Here is a 15,986-nt window from a genome sequence, read left to right as displayed (position 1 = left end):
GAGCCATCATCGCTGTGCTGATTATCGACGGGAGAAACTCCGACGCGACGCGGTGCTGAGTAGTGGAGAAAACGAAGGTAAATTGATCTATGCTCCCACTTCTTGCTCTGATTACTGTATGTAACCAACTCACCCATACGACGACGAGGTCGCAGTCCTCTTCTGACTCCTGGAAGTTCAAAGAAAAGATCAGCTCGGCCCTCGAACGACGGGGGGGCAAGGGGGACGAACGAAAAGATGCGCCGCTCGGAGTGTATCGCTGCAAGAAGGCAGTTGCGTTGGTGTCTCAACCAAACCTCTCCATAGCCCGAGAATCTGACCGAACTCTGTAAGTTTGAGGTCCATCGGGAAGGGAAGAAGGAGTTGGGGGGAGGAGTGGAGACTGGAGAGAGTGGGGGTTGGAAGCTGCTTCGAATCGAGCTGTAAGCTCGCCTGCCAATTCGCTCTCTTTCGTCGTCAAGAGAATAGCTAGTGGATATAAGAGCAAAAGCAAGGTAACCTTCCAGCCATGCTCAACCTGTTCTCTTGCCGGTAGCTAACTTCACAGGCTTGCACAGTACATCTTGAAACCTGAATCGAAGGCTCGCGTCAAGCTGGCCCTCGTCCTTTCTTTGGCCTTTCCTCTCCTCAAGCTCTCATCGACAACAGAAGCTCCCAGATACAAGTAAACAAGAGAACATACATCTCCTACGGATCCCACGCTCGTCCTCCCGTTTGAGCCTTACTTCTTCGCCTCAGCCCTCGACGAGACGATTTCAATCTGAAGCTCGTTTGAGAGCAAGTAGGGACTCGAGAGGTTGCTCCGCTGGACGACTATGAAAACGAGGCCAAGATCCAAAAAAATAGGAGACGGTCGGTTATCTACTGCGATGAAGGTGAAGGCGAATCGCAGGTCTGTGGGAAAAAGTGGAGGGAGAGGAGGAGAGGAAACGAACCGACGGCATCAGGAGGTCAGAACGGTTCGGGAGTGGCAGTGGCAGTTGAACGATTGATGGAGTTCATTTAGCAGAGTCTGGTGCTCAAGGAGTAGAAGCAAGAAATAGTAGCGGAACAGTCAGCTCTCCTGACCTCGGTCTCGCTCGGTTTCGACGCGTCTCCAAGCCCCGTCTGCTCCCTTCGACGACCAAACGGTGACGGTGATCTTTACTCACTGCCAAATCAAAGAAAAAATTCAAGCTGCTTCCATTGCTGCCGATCTGAGGAAAGAAAGGAGAAAATAGAGTGTCGGCGAGCGACTCTGAGGAGAGCTCGACGCTGGAGGAAGAGCCAGAGAACTCACAGCTCCCACCCGTCTACCAACTCGATTTGAAGCACTCTCCCTTGTGCTGCTTCCAGTGAAGTCGTTGGTGCTCTGAAAAAGGAAGAAGGAAGAAACCCAATGAGCAGCGAGTGCGTTTGAGCGCGTGAAGAAGAAGGCGAGAAAGACGACGCGACGACGTACTTGCGAGCAGCGACGCACTGGGGAGCAAACAGAGAAGACGAAAATGTCAGCCAAGGCGAAATAAGAAAATACAAGAGGCATACTCACTTTACTACAAGCCCTCATGTCCTCAACCTTGTCCTCGTCGACGCAAGCGACGTCCCCACCCGTCCTCCTCCCTTCCACTCTCGCCCACTCGCAAACCCACCACTGATCCAAAATCATCCGAGGAGCATCTACTCGAGCGAAGTGGAAGTCCACAGTTCCGAGTCTCATCGTTTGAAGGAGGGTTTCAGACCAGTCGTCCAACGTGTCCGCGTCGACGTAATGATGCCTCGAGGTTGAGACGACGTGAACGAGACGAGTGATGGCTGATTGTTCCGCGAGGGTAGGGATGGGTACTGGGATGTAGGGTCCGAGATGGTTGGCCATGAGACCGTTCTTGCTGTTGTTGAGGGTGAGGAGGAGCATTCGAAGGAACCTGATTCGGTCGGGGTCGTCCTAGAGGAGACGGAGTAGAAGAACGAATGAGCTTTGAATAAAGGAGAGAAGCACAAGAGACTATTCAGCTCACTCTGATGAAGCTGTGGGGAAGCTTTGCGAGGTTGTTGAGGAACTCGAGGTGATAGGCGATGATCACGTCGCTGTTTTCTCTGATGAATCGGTGTCCGACGAGGGTTTGACGGGCTGAGACGAGCCAGTCGATGGACAATGTGTAGAGGTTCCTATGCCAGGTATCTTCCAAGTTGAACGCAGCAACTTTGAAGGTCCTGATCATCGAAGGGAGGTACTCGGCCGCGACTTGACACTTGAAGGAAGAGGAGGGAGGAGACGTCGAGGTGATCTTCGCCCCAAGAGAGCTTCCTTCCTTCTCTCCCAGCTTCGTCGAGATCAGGACTCACCCAAAAGGTACGATACTCGGCAGGAGTCAATTCCATCTAAAAAAAAGACGAGGGCAAGTTCAGAGCTCCTGAGAGCGAAGGCAAGCAAAGAAGGAAGGAAGGAGGGAGGGAGGACGAACGAGGAGGATGGAAACGGCATTCGTCTTCTTCATTGAAGGCAGCTTAGCACCAGGACCGTCCATTCCAGGCGAAAGCCCGAGAAGTTGACCAAACTGAGTGAGTCGCGAGGATTCCATCTTATGAGTGAAAAGAAGGAGGAAAGAGGGAGAGACGGTTGATGGGAAGATCGAGCTCACCTCCTTCAAATCGACCTCGTTTTCTTTCTGACCTTCAACAACGACGACGAAAGGGAGAAGAACTGCAGAAAATTCCCCAGCACCTAGCGAGTACCTCACTCTTTCGTTCAAGACTGTTGCCATCCAGATTCTGACCTTTCTCTGCTTTGTTTTCCCTCCCAACAGACTCAGCCGGGAGCTCAACCGTCCTCCCTGCCTCCCTTCTTTCTCCTCCCTCCTTCGATAGTCCTGAAACTCTCCATGGTCGACTTCGCTGCTTCGCTCGGACTGAATGATGACACTCCTACCGCCAAACTGTCTCAGACGCTTTGGAGATGAAGTTTTTGGCCTGTGTCTTCGTCGACTGCCTCCTCACCCCTCCTTTACTCCTGCCAGCCTCAATGAGCTGTAGAAGTGATCTGCATATCGAGAGAAGAGAGATGGATTGACATGTCTTCGTCCCTACCAGACGAGCTACTTTGATATCTTGATGGACGTCAGAAGAGACATCTTTTCGGCCTCGACGTCTTCAGCCCAACCTCAACCTTTTACTTCTCTCTGCTCTCGGGCTTTCGTTTCCGACCGATCTGTTTATCCAGGCTGGGGAAGGGAGAAGAGACGATGGCTTGCAGTAGAGTGATACAACTTTTCTTCTCTCGATCTGCTGGAGCGAGCTCGCTGACCTTCAAACGTCGACGCGACAGTGTCGTTCGACTTCTTTCCGTCGGTTCGTCTTCTCGCCTCGCTACCTCCTCTTTCAAATCCTCTTGAACTGATCCTGTTTGTTTTCAATTCTCCTACGGGCTCAGAACGTCAACGAGCAGACCGGAAGGAACACGTCGGGAACCCCTTTGGTGAAGGTCCGAGACTTCTCGTCGGACGCGTCTTTCTCTCCGTTCGTTTTACATCCGCTCCTCCACCCCTTGTCATTCTCCTGATCGTCATCCAAAGATTGGGTCCCCTCTTTCCCATACCTTAGCTTCGATCTCAGCTATCGCTCGAAGGTTCGTTCTGCTGTCCTCGAGCCTCTGATCTCTTTCAGTCTCTGACTCCTTCAGCTCTCTTTGCCGCTGACTCTCTTCACTCATTTTTCTACAGCCGATTTCACTGGAGACTCTGCCTCTTCCACCTTCGATGCCGCTGCCGGAATCTCCCTCTCCGGAAACTTCGTCAAGTGAGTTTTGAATCTCCGGCGCGCGCGTCGCTTTCTTCGACTTCGAGCCCTCGCTGACCCTCCTTCCTCCTCCTCCTTCCTCTCCTCCCTCCCCTGCTATATTACTCTTCCTTCACTGCTCTCGTTGTATCTCCCGCTGTAACAGATTGATCTCGTGGTACGATAACGAGTGGGGTTACTCCGCTCGAGTTGTCGACCTTGTCGCCTACGTCGCCAAGGTTGATTCTCAGGCTTAAAACGATTTTTTGCCCCTAATCTTCTCTATATCATGACTGCCTCCCTTTAGACATAACTTTTCTCGAACAATGAAAGAATACGGGCTCTTCGTCGTCGCAGAAAGAAGAAAGTCGACGCGCGCGTCGTTCTCCCCCTTTTCGCCGTCCCTCCCCTCCCCTCGCCTTCTTTAATCGCCCTGTATACCTGTGTTACTTCTCCTTGCCTCAGTTCACTCCCATGTTCCAGAGAAGCAAAGCCCTCGTTCTGAACCGCGGGCTGCTCGCAACTTCAAAAGGAGCAAGACGCGTCTTCCTCCTCCCTTTCCTTTGTTGGTTCCCAAATCGTGCCCATTTTCGATTGAGTCTCGCTCGCACTTCTCTCTGAAAAAGACTCCGAGTGAGCTATCCAGAAAGTTCAGACGCTTGACCGTTCTAGAGAGCGAATGAAATCCCAAAGGAAGGAAGGGAGAGGCGAGTGAGGCCTGAGGAACGAGGATGAGCTTTCGCTTTTATTCCTTCTTGTCTCTTCAAACGCTCACCTCAGTCGAGATGCGACTCTCCCTCTCTTCCTCTAGCCTTCTGGCAACCTTCCTCCTATCCCTCCCTCACCTAGGATCCGCCCTTCAAGCCAATCTAGCTGGAGTTATCGACTGGCATCAACCTAAGATTGGAATCCCTCTCCTTCACTCCTCCGTGACGGCTCCTTCCTTCGTCCCTCTCCCTTCGATAAAAGGAGACTCAAGTTCGATAGTCACAATAACAAAGAGCAACGTTTTTGCATCGTTAAACTCTACATCCGGAGATATTAGTGAGTTTAGTTGCATTGAGAAGCAGGAGGAGAGAGAGGAGGTTGCGCCAGCGAGATGTCGAGCTGACTTTCCTTCCTTGTCCTTTCGCCTTGCCATCGTTCTTCCCCTGCAGACTGGAGACATCAACTTCCGACAGGAGAGATTGCTCAAAGCTACCACTCATCCCCATCGCCAGGTGAAATCGTTCTTCTTCGTTACAAGCTCAGAAACAAGCTCGAAGCTCAAGCTGACCTCGTCCCTTCCCTCCTGTCTCGTTCAGGCTCAATCGTCCTCCTTTCCACCACTCTCGAGGGAGGATTCATCCGTCTCGTCGATTCCACAACAGGACACTTCATCTGGGAGACTGCTTTCACCACATCCAGCGACAGTCCTCGAGACGCTGAGGTCTCGTCTCTCACGGACGTGGCCTTCGGACAGGATGGATCGCTCTTCGTTCTCGTCGACGCTTCGGATGTCTACAAGCTTGACGGAAAGACTGGATCGATCGTATGGAGCCACAAGACTGGAGGAAACTCGTAAGTCTTATCATTTCGCTTTTCCTATTTGAAGCTCTGAAGGAACGTAGGAAGGAGGAGATGGACGACCGCGACCTCCCTTCTCGTCGAAGCTCACCACCTTCCTTCCTCCTCTCAGTGTCTGGTCTCGACTCGTTCTCTCCTCAAACCACCTCTCCCTCATCGGATCCGTCAACACCTTCACCGGCTACGCTCTGAAAACCCTTCGACTCAACCCTTCCACTGCCGAGATCATCACCTCCCCAGGTCACTCCGGTTCCATCGACTCCCCAACCTCCTTCCTCGTCTCTGGATCTGACCTCGTCTGGCTCGAGGATAACTCCATCTATACCCTCTCCCTCGAAACTTCCAGCCCTAAACCTCGACGAACCCTCTCGGCTTTCACCTCTCTCCAAAGTCTTGGGCTCGAGAAGGAGGGATACTTCTTGGGATTCAGGAGGGACGGTCAGGCTGAGACTTTGAAGTCGACGCAGGGGGAAGTCGAGCTGGCATACACGTTCAGTTCGGTGAGTCGCCCTTTCCTGTTTGCCGGGTAGCTTACATCTCGCTCAACGTGTCTCCTTCTTCTTCGCTTGACAGAATGGAGAGCGCTCGCGTGAGACCACCTCGATTCCGACTTACAACGGATTCGTCGACGTGTCGGGAGCCGCTTTTGTCGCTCAGACCCTCTGGTCTCACACCTACAAGGTTCGTTCTCTCTTCTCAGCTCGACCTTCTATCTCAGATGCTGATATCTGGATTTATCTCTGCTTTAGTACGCCGCCGTAAGCATCTGTTCCTTCAAAGGCGACGGCTCGCTCTCAGGTCACACTTTCTCTTTCGAACCTGCCTCTCACGGCGAAATTCTCCACGTGAGTCCTCAGTCCTTCATCTGGTCTCTCTCTCCCTCTCGCACCCACAAACTTTCGACGCTCACCTCTTTCTTTCTTGTTCTTCTCCCCCTCTCAGACCGCCTTCTACGTCGACCCCTCCGGAGGACGTTTCGACTTGAAAGGGCCTTTCATCACCACCAGCACTGGAGCCGTCCAACTGCACCAGGGCGGTAGACTTCAATTCACCAGGGAGGAGTCGCTTTCTGAAATCAAGTCGGTCGTCTTCGTCGATCTCCCCGAACAGGAGGTCCTCCAGCAAGCTTCGAGAGACGACGAGCCTTTCGCGGATCGACTCCTTCGTCACGTCGTTGAGGCTCGAGTGAGTTCACCTCTTCCTCTTCTATCCTTCAACCACAAACTCACCCCTTCCCTTTCATCTCAACAGCACCTCCCCGCCTACCTCGCTCGCTTCGTCTCCCGACTTGTCTCTTCGTCCTCCGCCGCTTCCGTCCTCACCACCTCCCCTTCAACCTCAACCGAGGACGGCCTCTTCAGGGATCAGTTCGGATTCAGGAAACTCCTCGTCGTCGGAACCTCTACTGGAAAGGTCTTTGGACTCGACTCGTCGAACGGGAACATCGTTTGGAGCAAGCTTCTCGGGAAGAGCGTCGTTGAGGGAGGATCGTTGGACATTCTGGGAGTCTTCGTGACGAGACCTGCGAAGACTGGGCTGAAGCCTAGGGTTACGATTGTTGGAAGCTCGGTTGTGGACAACGTGAGTCTACAAGCAGGCTGGGGGAAGTTTGGAAGCAGGAGAACTGACCAGAGACTCGTTCTGGCTTCGATTCGAACAGGAGGAGAACACCGTCGCCTTCGAGATCGACTCACTTTCTGGAGACATCCTCACCCAAGCCCCTGCTCTCTTCGGCGGTCGACCTTCAGAGGTGATCCCTCTCGTTGTTGGCGAGCTCGTTGGAAAGTCGCTTGCCGTTCTCGACAAGGATTCTCTGGTTCGTTTTCCCTCCTCTCCTCCCTTCGTTCGACTCGACTCGACCTGATCTTGTTTCCTTCGTTTCCCCTCTCTCCAGGTCCACTTCTTCCCTCGACCTCCCACCGCCGTCGAGGCTCAAGACTTCGTCGTCACTCGAGCCATCATCGAAGGAGGAAAGCAGTCCCTCGCCGCCTTCCGAGTCTCAACGAACGCGTCCCCCGCCGAGGTTTGGAGGCTCCCTTTCGCTGAGGGAGAGGCCATCTACAGCATCGAATCGACTTCTCAGGACCCTGTTGCCTCCTTCGGACGAATCCTCGGAGATCGAAGTGCGCTGTACAAGTGTGAGTGGAAGCTCTCTCTCCTGTCTTGAACCTCCCGTCCGACTTCTGACTCCTTCGTCGTTTTCTTCGCAGACCTCAACCCCCACCTCCTCGCCGTCTCCACCATCTCTCCCTCCACCTCTCAGGGAACCGTCTACCTCGTCGATGGGACTCGTGGGACGATCGTTTACCAAGTCTCGCACGCCAACCTCGACACGTCCGCTGGAATCGAACTCTCCCTCCTTGAGAACTGGCTCGTATATCGATACAGGGCGGAGGGACTCGTTGCTACGGCTGGAGTCTCAACGGGGAACAGGGTCGTGACGGTAGAGCTGTTTGAGAGAGGTGTCGCTGCTGATAAGATTGGATCGTGAGTCGTCTCGTTTCTTCCTTGCTCCTTTCCTTCGACGCGTCTGACTCGTTTTCGATTCCCTCTCCCTCGCAGCTCCGAGTTAACCTCCTACTCGGCCGAACACGACCTCAACATCCTTTCCAAGACCTTCATCCTTCCCAGTGGAATCAAGGCTATCGGAACGACCTCGACGAAGCACGGAATTACTTCGAAGGAGGTCATCAGTGCGTTCTTCCCTTCTCCCTCACTTCTCCTGTCTCCATCTCACGTCCTCATTTGGTCCAATCACCGTTCTTCTTTTGTTCCTGTTCAGTCGCCGACAACCGCAACCAGCTCCACTCCATCCCCCGTCGCCTCCTCGACCCTCGTCGTCCTCACGGGAAGCCCTCAGCTCTCGACCGGGAAGAGCAGCTCGTCCCATACGATCCCATCATCAACCTCGATCCTAAGAGGACGCTTTCTCATGCTTACGAGGTACGTACAGATTCATCCTCTATGTTTCTTCTTCCCGCTCTTCCTCCGTCTCTTCCCGCTCTCTCACCCTCGCTCACACTCACTCTCCCTCCTCTCTTTCGTTTTTTCTCACAGCTCCTCGGCGTCTCCTCTATCGTCACCTCTCCAGCCCTTCTTGAGTCGACCTCCCTCGTCTTCGCTTACGGTCTCGACCTCTTCTCGACGAGAGTCATGCCCTCAGGGACGTTCGACATCTTGTCGGACTCGTTCAACAAGGCTCAGCTGTTGTTGACGATCATGGGACTGAGTGTTGGGATTGTGGCAGTGAAGGTAAGCGTTCATCTTTCCGAGTGTGAGAAACGGGCAGAGGGCCGGAGAGAGAGAGAGAGGAGAGGAGAGACCGACGACGACGCTGACTTCCGTTTCTCGTTTTATGTTGCACAGCCGATTGTAGAGAGGAAGAAGTCGAAGGCAAAGTGGTTCTAGATGATGTAGATCTCGATACAGGAAATGAACTTCTAAATGCAGCATAGCAAACTTGTAAAACGCGAGCTCACCTTCGCCCACGCCCAGGAAGATTTCTCTCTAACCGATAGCCTCTCAGCTCTCTCGGACCTCCCTTCTCTGCTACGCTCAACACCCGCCCGGAAGTCTTTCCAAGAATCCAAAGACCTTCGGGCTGGAAAGCCTCGTCGTGTCGAAAGGCCTCGAAGAGCTCGCATCGCTGCTTGAGCGATTCCCAACTTTCCCTCTCCTTGATGACCTGCCGCCGAGTCGAGAGGAGTTTTGTGGCATCTCCCTTACGTGCGAGGGCGTCCATGACTGGTTTGAGACTGAGAGGAGGAGAGGAGGATGGGAGGGACGAGGAGGAACGGCCGGAGGAAGACCGACTGAAAAGCCTTCCGTATCGTTCAACAGCAGAAGAAGTCTGCGTCTCGAATCTCTCGGAACTCTAGATCGACGGGCGAGAAGGGGCGATGGGCTCACGAGATCACGGAGATAAGAGATTGAAACGGAGAAGGAGAGGACGGGAGGAAGAGAGAGAGAGAGATCGAAGTCAAGCGAAGCGCGTCAAAGCTGAGGAGTTTGGTCGCAGACTTCCCCTTTTTCTGATCTCAGACTCGTGTCAGTCCTTCGCCAATGGATATTCCGAAGCCCAAACAACCCTCGAATCACGAGAAAATTTCCTCCCGGAGCGGGCAGCGAGTCGAGAAAGCAGTCTCGGTCCGATCAAGGTTTCGACCTTCTTCTCTCTTCGCGAACCTCCTCGCCATGGCTAAGCCCAAGGGCTAACGCCTAACCACCAAGTCGATTTCAGCTCTCAACTCCACCTCAAACCACATCCTACTCAACTCAAAACAAAAACCTTCCCCAAACAGTGAGTCCTGGCTGAGGGAAGAGAGGGAGGCAGCAAGGGAAACGAGAGGCTCGGCGACGTCGTTCCTCCTCCCCTTCATGAACTGACCTTTCGATCCTGCTGTTCCCTACAGCCCACCCTCTACACCTCTACCACTACGTCGCTCGGACAAGTCATGCTCGCCGACTCGCTTGAAAGTCAATCCCTTACGCCAGAGTGAGTCCTTTTGCCTTCGTTTAACTCTCAAAAGGAAAGGGAAGAGATGAAGCTCTCGGTTGACCTTTGCCTCCCTTCCTCTCCCTTCCCTCCCGTCCTCTTCAGCGCGTCTGCTGCTCCTCCTTCTCCTACTGGAAACCTCCACAGACGTCGCTCATCCCTAGGTTCGTTCCCTTCATCCCCTGCTTTGAAGCTAGACCGGGTTCTCGTTCCATTCTCTTGCTTACCATCTCGTTCCTCCGTCACCCAACCCTTCCTCACCTCGGTCTCTCCCTCCCGACTCTTCGTCCTTTTCCCACATTCCTTAAACTCGCTCTCTCTCTCTCTCTAGCCAAACTTCTCGACCTTACCTCCCCTCTCGTTCGATCTCGAACCCCCGAACCCATCTCCACCGCCGAGTACTTCATTGATCCGAAGCTGCCCACCTACGGAGGGACCCTCGGAGGGTCTTCTGCTGTCGAGGACGAGGACGAGGAGGGATTGAGCGTGTTGCTGGGATGGGATTCGACTCCAGATGCTCAGATCGCATCGGAACAGTGAGCAGAAAACCTTCCTGTTCTGTCTCAGGTCGACAGAAAGCTGACCTTCGTTCTCGCGTCCTTTTGTTCTCTTGAAGCGTTCTCGCCAAGATGACCTTCAAGCCTCAAGACCACATCTACCTCGCTACCGTTCGTTCCTTTACTCTCGTTTGCTTGTGTCTATCTTCTGAGAGAAATCTCACCTTTGTTTCTCTCCCGTTGCGTCCTTCAGATCCTTCCTCTCGCCACCTCCTCCTTCTCTCACCACGACCGAGTCGCTTCCACCCCTCCTCTCGCCTCCATGCAGGAAGGAGTCGAGACTCCCACCTCAGCAGCCGACCAACAGCTCATGGTCCTACGACGAATTCGAGCTTCAGCCCTCGAGCGATTGAGAGTTTCAGCCCAGGAGCTTCACAAAGCCAAAGGCGTTCGTCCTCCCTCCTCCGTCCTCCTCAACGATGCCGAAGACTGACCTTCTCTTTCCTCCCTCTCGCACCTTACTCTCTACAGTGCAAAGTCACCTTCCTCATCGCTCACGCCGACGCTCCCGCTAAATCCCTCGGTTCTCTCGCAACCCTTCACAAAACGGATCTCATCATCCTCGGACGAAGGAAACTCGGCAGGCTGCAGAAGGTCGTCGGAGCGGGAAGTGTTGGAAACTGGCTGCTTGATCACGGCTACAACGTCCTCGTCGTGCAGGAGTAGAAGGCATGGGAGGAAGAACGCAGGTCGTCGTTCGTCTAAGAGTCTCGTTCTCATCTCGTTGCTCGTTTCTTCTTTCCCCGTCTGTCTTGTAACGAATAGGCTTCTCTTTTGCTTTCTTGGACTCTCCAGTAGTTTACTCACGTAGTTTCGATTTTGAATCTCGAGCTTGGCAAATCAACGAACGTTTTCCTTCTTGTTGACGAAAGGTGAAAGGCGCGACGCATGGACAAAGTTGGTCTCGTTCGCCGAAGTTCTCCAAGTTGCGATCAGAGTCTCACGATGAGTTATAGACATAGTACGCTGAGCTCGCATCGAGAGAAAGCAGACCAAAGCTCAATCTTGCACGAACGGGAGATGAGGTCCCTCGACGCATCTCTCCAACTCCCCTTCCTTTCCTCTCATGCGACGTGGACGTGTTAGGAAGCATCTGTGATCGTTATATACCCCTTAGTGATTCTAAACTATATCTACCACTTCTCGTCGTCGGCCTTGGTAGGCTCAGCGGCAGCAGCGACGGGAGCAGCCTCCTCAGCGGCAGCGGGAGCGCCAGAGAGGGAAGCGATCTTCTCGGCCAGTCCCTTGAGGGCAGCCTGGCGAGACAAACGTCAAGGAGCAAAGAGGTCAGTTTCAGGCTGAGAAAAAAATAGGTAGGAACGGTGAAGAGAGAAGAGGAGATCGCGACGTCGGGATTCGTGGCAAGATGAGGGAAGGTCGGAATCGAAAACCACGTACAGTGAGTTTAGGAGGAGAAGCACCAGTGACGGACTCGATCTTCTGTCCCTTGTAAAAGATGAGGAAGGTGGGCATAGCTCGAACGTTGCTGAAGGAGAGGAAGGAAGAGATGTCGGTCAGCTTTCGTTCAGCGGCCGTCGCAACGCTTCGAGAGTTTCCGCCCCACCCTCAACCATCTAAGCCACCTTGTAGAGCTCTGAGATAGGTACTCACACTTCCGCAGCCACCTCTTCTTGCTCATCAACATCGACCTTGTAGAAGTCGACGTCCTCGAACTGACTCTCTAGCTTGTTGAAGTGAGGAGAGATCATCTTGCAGGGTCCACACCTGAGCAAACAACGAGCAGATCCAGTCAGTACTCAGTCTGCGACGGAGAGGTAGAGGAGGAGGTTCTTCTCACCAAGTAGCCCCTTTGGAAGAAGAGGCGAAGAAGAGAAGAGGAGAGAGAGGAGAGAGAGGAGAGAGAGAAGGGAAGGAGGTGAACAGTCAGCTCCTTCGTTTCGACCTACGAGAGAGAGATACGGCAGGAGGACTCACAAAAGTCGATGATGACGGGCTTGTCTCCGTTGATCTATAACAGAAAGCCAGGAGAGAAGAGGAAGAAGAGTCAGGATCCGGCGACTGTTCGATCCGAGAGAAGAGAAGGAAGGGAAAGGGACGCACGACAGTCTGGAACTCCTGGAACGACTCGATAGCTTTAACCATGTCTGAAAGTGGTGGGTGGGTAGGTAGGGGTGGAGGGTGGGGTGGTTGGGATGTATAGGTTGTTGGAGTTGGCGAGAAGGGAGGCAAGTTGTAGTTGGAGGGAAGGGTGGATCTCAGCTCAGCTTCTTCGAAGAACTCGTTTTCCCTCGAGGGCTGAAATGACGCGACGTTTGAGTGCTTACAAACCTTCGTTCCCTGAAGTTTTGAGCTGGATTTTTTGAGAGTCGAAAGATCGATCAGCAAACTTTCGACCTGGAAAGAGCGAGATTCTTCCCTGCATCCGGAGGAAGGGAGAGAGGCAAGATGGCGAGAACGAGCGCCCTCCGTGGCTGTCGGACGCGTTTCAGCCAACCACTGAGCTCGTTGCTTCAAGCTTCGCACCTCGAAACCGAACAGGCCTTTTTGATCCTGTTGATGTCGAGGATCTCTGGAACCCTTTGGGTTGAAGGAGCGTTTCGCTACGTTCTGGCGGCCGCACAAAGCCAGGAGAGCGACGCGCGATCTCCCGCCTCGCCTCACTCTCTGCCATACCAAGACTGATCTTTTCGAAGGGTAGAAAGCTCGTCTGATCTTCGAGTTTTCAGATTCACTGCCAAAAGACGCTCTCCGAGGAACGAAAGAAATAAAAACGGAAACTCGAGTCGACGCTGCGTTCGGCTGAAGCCTGAACGCTCTAGTCTGAGAGAGCCCCTTTAAGGGTCTGAGCGATCATGTAAGTTCGCTCTCAGGGTTTAGATCCTTTTTCAGCTGCTACGACCGATGAAAATCTGAGCTGGGGCGAGTATCTTCGAGGATCTGATCCGTTCAGAATTGCCGAAAATTTGCCCGCAAGCCGCTCGTTTTGAGCTCCTTTCTCCTCCCTCTTGCAGGGAATGTCTTGAGGGCGTTTTTTTGGAGACTCAGAATAGAACGTGAGCTACTTCCTCTACACTTCGGGAGATTTTGAGAACGCCAACGATCTTGAGAGGCGAGGAAAGAAGGGTTGGGTCGAACGCGACGCGAAGAAGGGGGAGGAGGGAGGGAACAACAGCCCTGATGTGGCGCTCCCGAGCTCGAGGTCGCGTCGAGGAGACCTGAAGCTGGCTTTAGGGCGAGATTTCGCGACTTTGAGCTCTTCTCCCCCACGCCGTGAAGCTCGCAGGAGTCTCAAAATTGGAGAGTCTGATCTCGAGGTGTACATAAAGACGCTGAAGGCTCGAAAATTTGCTCGGATACTTACCGCGGCCGCTAGAGCGTTCTGGCAGCTACGGAAGATTTGCGAAAAAAGTGATCGGATAGGATCGTCCTAAATTGGCGCCCCATCTCAAGTTTCCAGTTTGAAGTCTCTCTGAGAAAATTTGAATGGTGTAGATCGAAATTACATCATGTTCCAGACCCTTAAGGGGATGGCCTGCGAGACTAGAACGCTCCCTCTCTCCCAACTCTCAACTCCACCCTCCCTTCTGCTCTACTGAAACCAACATGGAGGCTCTCTTTTTCAACGTGAGTCTACTCTCCCAACGTACCGGACTCGTCGAGGTCACCAGGATTCGCTGGGAGTCTCTGGGGGGAGGAGAAGTCGTCGAGAGTGAAGCGAGGATCGAGCTGAGCTTCAGACTTCAGAGGGGTCGACCTTTTCTGCGATGGATCCTTTCCCTGCCTCCAAGAGACCATGCCAGTACAACCTGGGGACTCTCGGAGCCTCTAGGAGATCATCCCGCTCAATACATATCCACCTCTTTCCCTGAGGCTTCTCTTTCCTCTCCCATCTCGCTCATGTCCTGACCCTCCTTCCGTTCCCTTCCTCCTTCGTTTTCTCAGGCCGATGCTGGATACCTCGAGGGAGTCGTTCGAGGCTACAAGAACGCTCTTCTGACTACTTCCAACTACAACAACTTGACTCAGTGCGAGACTCTGGAAGGTGAGTGCAGAGGAAGGGATCTTGGCGAGGAACGAGGGAAGCGAGGTTCGCCCATCTTCGACGAGCTCAAGCTCATTGTAACCTCCTCTCTTGCTCTCTTCCTTCAGATTTCCGACTTCAGCTCTCTTCGACAGACTACGGAGGATTCCTTGCCAACGAGCCTCTACCGATCAGCACGGCGACCATCGCAGATAAGGTGAGAAGAGGAGGAGGAGAGGAGGTCGAAGGAGCTCGCCGTCATGGACTCTCGAGCTTATACCTCCCTTCTCTGTTTCATCTGTCCTTTGCCTTAGGCCACCGAGAAGCTCGTCTCCGAGTTCAACTACATTCGAAGCAATGCTGTCGAGCCTTTGTCGACCTTCCTGGACTACATGACGTGAGCTTCGACCTTCCTTCCCTCCTCCTCCTCCCCTTCCTCTTTCTTCTTCTCTCGAGCTGGAGCTGATCGTTGCTCTTCTTTTGTCCCTCCTCAGCTACGCCTACATGATCGACAACGTCATTCTTCTCACCCTCGGAACCCTTCACGAGAGGGATACTCGAGAACTCCTCGACCGATGCCATCCTCTTGGAGTCTTCGACACGATGCCGGCGTTGTGCGTCGCGACGAACGTGGAAGAGTTGTACCAGAGTGTGCTCGTTGAGACACCACTGGGTGAGTCTTTCAGTCCTCTATACGCTCAACTGGATCTTGAGCTGATTCCCTTGCTTCGTTCTCGTCCCTCCAGCTCCCTACTTCCGTGACTGCCTCTCCGCCCAGGATCTCGACGACCTCAACATCGAGATCATCCGAAACACCCTCTACAAATCCTACCTCGAAGACTTCCACCGCTTCGTTCAAACCCTCCCTTCCCCTACCTGCGAGATCATGTCTCGAATACTCGCCTTCGAGGCTGATCGTCGTTCCATCAACATCACCCTCAACTCCTTCAACACCGACCTCTCGAAAGAGCGACGAGCCAAACTCTTCCCCGCCATCGGACGACTCTACCCTGAAGGAAACAACGTCCTCGCTCGAGCGGACGATCTCGATCAGGTCAAGGTCGCGTGCGACGGAGTGATGGAGTACAAGGGGTTCTTTGATGGGCAGTCGACGAACGGATCGGGAGGAGGAGACGACTCGAACAGCAGTCTGGAGGACAAGTTCTTCAGGTACGACGTCAACCTCAACAAGAACACGTTCCTTCAGCAGTTCCAGTACGGAGTGTTCTACAGTTTCGTGAAGCTGAAGGAGCAGGAGATCAGGAGTTTGACTTGGATCGCAGAGTGAGTCCGACGTTTTCGTTTCTCGTTCTCATCTTCGTTCAAGCTGGAGCTGATCTTCATCTTCGTTCTTTGTCCTCTCAGGTGCATCGCTCAGGATGCCAAGTACGTTTCACTTCATCTACCTTTCATCGAGGAGATCCTTTACTGACCAGCCTTCGTCTCGTGTCTTCGTTCTTTCAGGGATCGAATCAACGACTTCGTTCCCCTGTGGTAGATTATTGGGCTGCTTTCTCAAGAGGATGTTCCGGGCTTTTTTTTTTCTTTCTTCTATACCCTTGGGCGACGTCTACATAGTTTCTACATGATTTAAAGCTCGGTCGCGACTTCCACATCTCTTTCTCACGGATGAACT

The 15,986-nt window shown here is 53.3% G+C and overlaps 6 protein-coding genes across 6 annotated transcripts; 4 read left to right on the top strand and 2 right to left on the bottom strand.

Annotated features, from left to right (window-relative positions):
• Positions 1–684: 684 nt before the first annotated feature.
• BDY24DRAFT_393302 (uncharacterized protein) lies at positions 685–2,613 on the bottom strand. Its single transcript, XM_076641031.1, has 9 exons — positions 2,442–2,613; positions 2,323–2,358; positions 1,995–2,228; positions 1,529–1,921; positions 1,442–1,458; positions 1,280–1,351; positions 1,152–1,196; positions 936–1,012; positions 685–813 (listed from the first exon to the last, which is right to left on the bottom strand). Exons 1-7 carry the CDS (start codon positions 2,556–2,558, stop codon positions 1,172–1,174), a joined length of 894 nt encoding a protein of 297 aa, XP_076495284.1. The 5' UTR covers positions 2,559–2,613; the 3' UTR covers positions 685–813; positions 936–1,012; positions 1,152–1,171.
• Positions 2,614–3,218: 605 nt separating this feature from the next.
• On the top strand, positions 3,219–4,007 carry BDY24DRAFT_416302 (uncharacterized protein; the record flags this gene model as incomplete). Its single annotated transcript, XM_076643569.1, has 6 exons — positions 3,219–3,228; positions 3,302–3,324; positions 3,407–3,451; positions 3,577–3,601; positions 3,696–3,771; positions 3,917–4,007. 6 exons carry the CDS (start codon positions 3,219–3,221, stop codon positions 4,005–4,007), a joined length of 270 nt encoding a protein of 89 aa, XP_076495283.1.
• Positions 4,008–4,515: 508 nt separating this feature from the next.
• Positions 4,516–8,790, top strand: BDY24DRAFT_393298 (uncharacterized protein). Its single transcript, XM_076641030.1, has 15 exons — positions 4,516–4,794; positions 4,908–4,970; positions 5,055–5,310; positions 5,429–5,816; positions 5,890–5,997; positions 6,066–6,161; positions 6,259–6,501; positions 6,568–6,897; positions 6,977–7,132; positions 7,211–7,454; positions 7,527–7,803; positions 7,879–8,009; positions 8,099–8,259; positions 8,374–8,568; positions 8,683–8,790. The coding sequence occupies exons 1-15, from the start codon at positions 4,536–4,538 to the stop codon at positions 8,722–8,724; spliced, it is 2,949 nt and encodes a 982-aa protein (XP_076495282.1). The 5' UTR covers positions 4,516–4,535; the 3' UTR covers positions 8,725–8,790.
• A 713-nt stretch (positions 8,791–9,503) lies between these two features.
• On the top strand, positions 9,504–11,230 carry BDY24DRAFT_393295 (uncharacterized protein). The gene is made up of 7 exons (XM_076641029.1): positions 9,504–9,616; positions 9,729–9,811; positions 9,917–9,975; positions 10,143–10,347; positions 10,428–10,479; positions 10,562–10,756; positions 10,840–11,230. Exons 2-7 carry the CDS (start codon positions 9,771–9,773, stop codon positions 11,032–11,034), a joined length of 747 nt encoding a protein of 248 aa, XP_076495281.1. The 5' UTR covers positions 9,504–9,616; positions 9,729–9,770; the 3' UTR covers positions 11,035–11,230.
• A 212-nt stretch (positions 11,231–11,442) lies between these two features.
• Positions 11,443–12,579, bottom strand: BDY24DRAFT_393287 (thioredoxin family protein). The gene is made up of 6 exons (XM_076641028.1): positions 12,430–12,579; positions 12,304–12,337; positions 12,167–12,176; positions 11,980–12,093; positions 11,767–11,854; positions 11,443–11,624 (listed from the first exon to the last, which is right to left on the bottom strand). Exons 1-6 carry the CDS (start codon positions 12,469–12,471, stop codon positions 11,502–11,504), a joined length of 411 nt encoding a protein of 136 aa, XP_076495280.1. The 5' UTR covers positions 12,472–12,579; the 3' UTR covers positions 11,443–11,501.
• A 1,310-nt stretch (positions 12,580–13,889) lies between these two features.
• Positions 13,890–15,965, top strand: VMA6 (H(+)-transporting V0 sector ATPase subunit d). Its single transcript, XM_076641027.1, has 8 exons — positions 13,890–13,953; positions 14,272–14,371; positions 14,479–14,567; positions 14,665–14,747; positions 14,845–15,023; positions 15,097–15,634; positions 15,716–15,736; positions 15,815–15,965. Exons 1-8 carry the CDS (start codon positions 13,933–13,935, stop codon positions 15,846–15,848), a joined length of 1,065 nt encoding a protein of 354 aa, XP_076495279.1. The 5' UTR covers positions 13,890–13,932; the 3' UTR covers positions 15,849–15,965.
• The last annotated feature ends 21 nt before the right edge of the window (positions 15,966–15,986 follow it).

This window comes from Mrakia frigida, assembly GCF_051309035.1.
Source record: "Mrakia frigida strain ATCC 22029 unplaced genomic scaffold BDY24scaffold_21, whole genome shotgun sequence".
Classification (NCBI taxonomy): domain Eukaryota; kingdom Fungi; phylum Basidiomycota; class Tremellomycetes; order Cystofilobasidiales; family Mrakiaceae; genus Mrakia; species Mrakia frigida.
The sequence above is the reverse complement of the archived record's forward strand: the minus strand, read 5'-3'. Positions and strand labels throughout refer to the sequence as shown.

What these genes read in the sequence shown, in the direction of transcription:
- BDY24DRAFT_393295 (XM_076641029.1), top strand. Translation starts at nt 9,771, where the DNA reads ATGCTCGCCGACTCGCTTGAAAGTCAATCCCTTACGCCAGA. An exon ending in CAGACGTCGCTCATCCCTAG is followed by an intron (nt 9,976 to 10,142) that starts GTTCGTTCCCTT and finishes CTCTCTCTCTAG; the next exon opens with CCAAACTTCTCGACCTTACC. An exon ending in AGCTTCACAAAGCCAAAGGC is followed by an intron (nt 10,757 to 10,839) that starts GTTCGTCCTCCC and finishes TACTCTCTACAG; the next exon opens with TGCAAAGTCACCTTCCTCAT.
- BDY24DRAFT_393287 (XM_076641028.1), bottom strand. Translation starts at nt 12,471, where the DNA reads ATGGTTAAAGCTATCGAGTCGTTCCAGGAGTTCCAGACTGTC. An exon ending in TCCAGGAGTTCCAGACTGTC is followed by an intron (nt 12,338 to 12,429) that starts GTGCGTCCCTTT and finishes TTTCTGTTATAG; the next exon opens with ATCAACGGAGACAAGCCCGT. An exon ending in CTTCTCCTCCTAAACTCACT is followed by an intron (nt 11,625 to 11,766) that starts GTACGTGGTTTT and finishes TTGTCTCGCCAG; the next exon opens with GCTGCCCTCAAGGGACTGGC.
- VMA6 (XM_076641027.1), top strand. Translation starts at nt 13,933, where the DNA reads ATGGAGGCTCTCTTTTTCAAC. An exon ending in TCAGTGCGAGACTCTGGAAG is followed by an intron (nt 14,372 to 14,478) that starts GTGAGTGCAGAG and finishes CTCTTCCTTCAG; the next exon opens with ATTTCCGACTTCAGCTCTCT. An exon ending in AGTTTGACTTGGATCGCAGA is followed by an intron (nt 15,635 to 15,715) that starts GTGAGTCCGACG and finishes TTGTCCTCTCAG; the next exon opens with GTGCATCGCTCAGGATGCCA.
- BDY24DRAFT_393302 (XM_076641031.1), bottom strand. Translation starts at nt 2,558, where the DNA reads ATGGAATCCTCGCGACTCACTCAGTTTGGTCAACTTCTCGGGCTTTCG. An exon ending in CCGAGTATCGTACCTTTTGG is followed by an intron (nt 2,229 to 2,322) that starts GTGAGTCCTGAT and finishes TCTTCCTTCAAG; the next exon opens with TGTCAAGTCGCGGCCGAGTA. An exon ending in TTCCCCACAGCTTCATCAGA is followed by an intron (nt 1,922 to 1,994) that starts GTGAGCTGAATA and finishes CGTCTCCTCTAG; the next exon opens with GACGACCCCGACCGAATCAG.
- BDY24DRAFT_393298 (XM_076641030.1), top strand. Translation starts at nt 4,536, where the DNA reads ATGCGACTCTCCCTCTCTTCCTCTAGCCTTCTGGCAACCTTCCTCCTA. An exon ending in CTCACGGCGAAATTCTCCAC is followed by an intron (nt 6,162 to 6,258) that starts GTGAGTCCTCAG and finishes TCCCCCTCTCAG; the next exon opens with ACCGCCTTCTACGTCGACCC. An exon ending in CGCTTTCTCATGCTTACGAG is followed by an intron (nt 8,260 to 8,373) that starts GTACGTACAGAT and finishes TTTTTCTCACAG; the next exon opens with CTCCTCGGCGTCTCCTCTAT.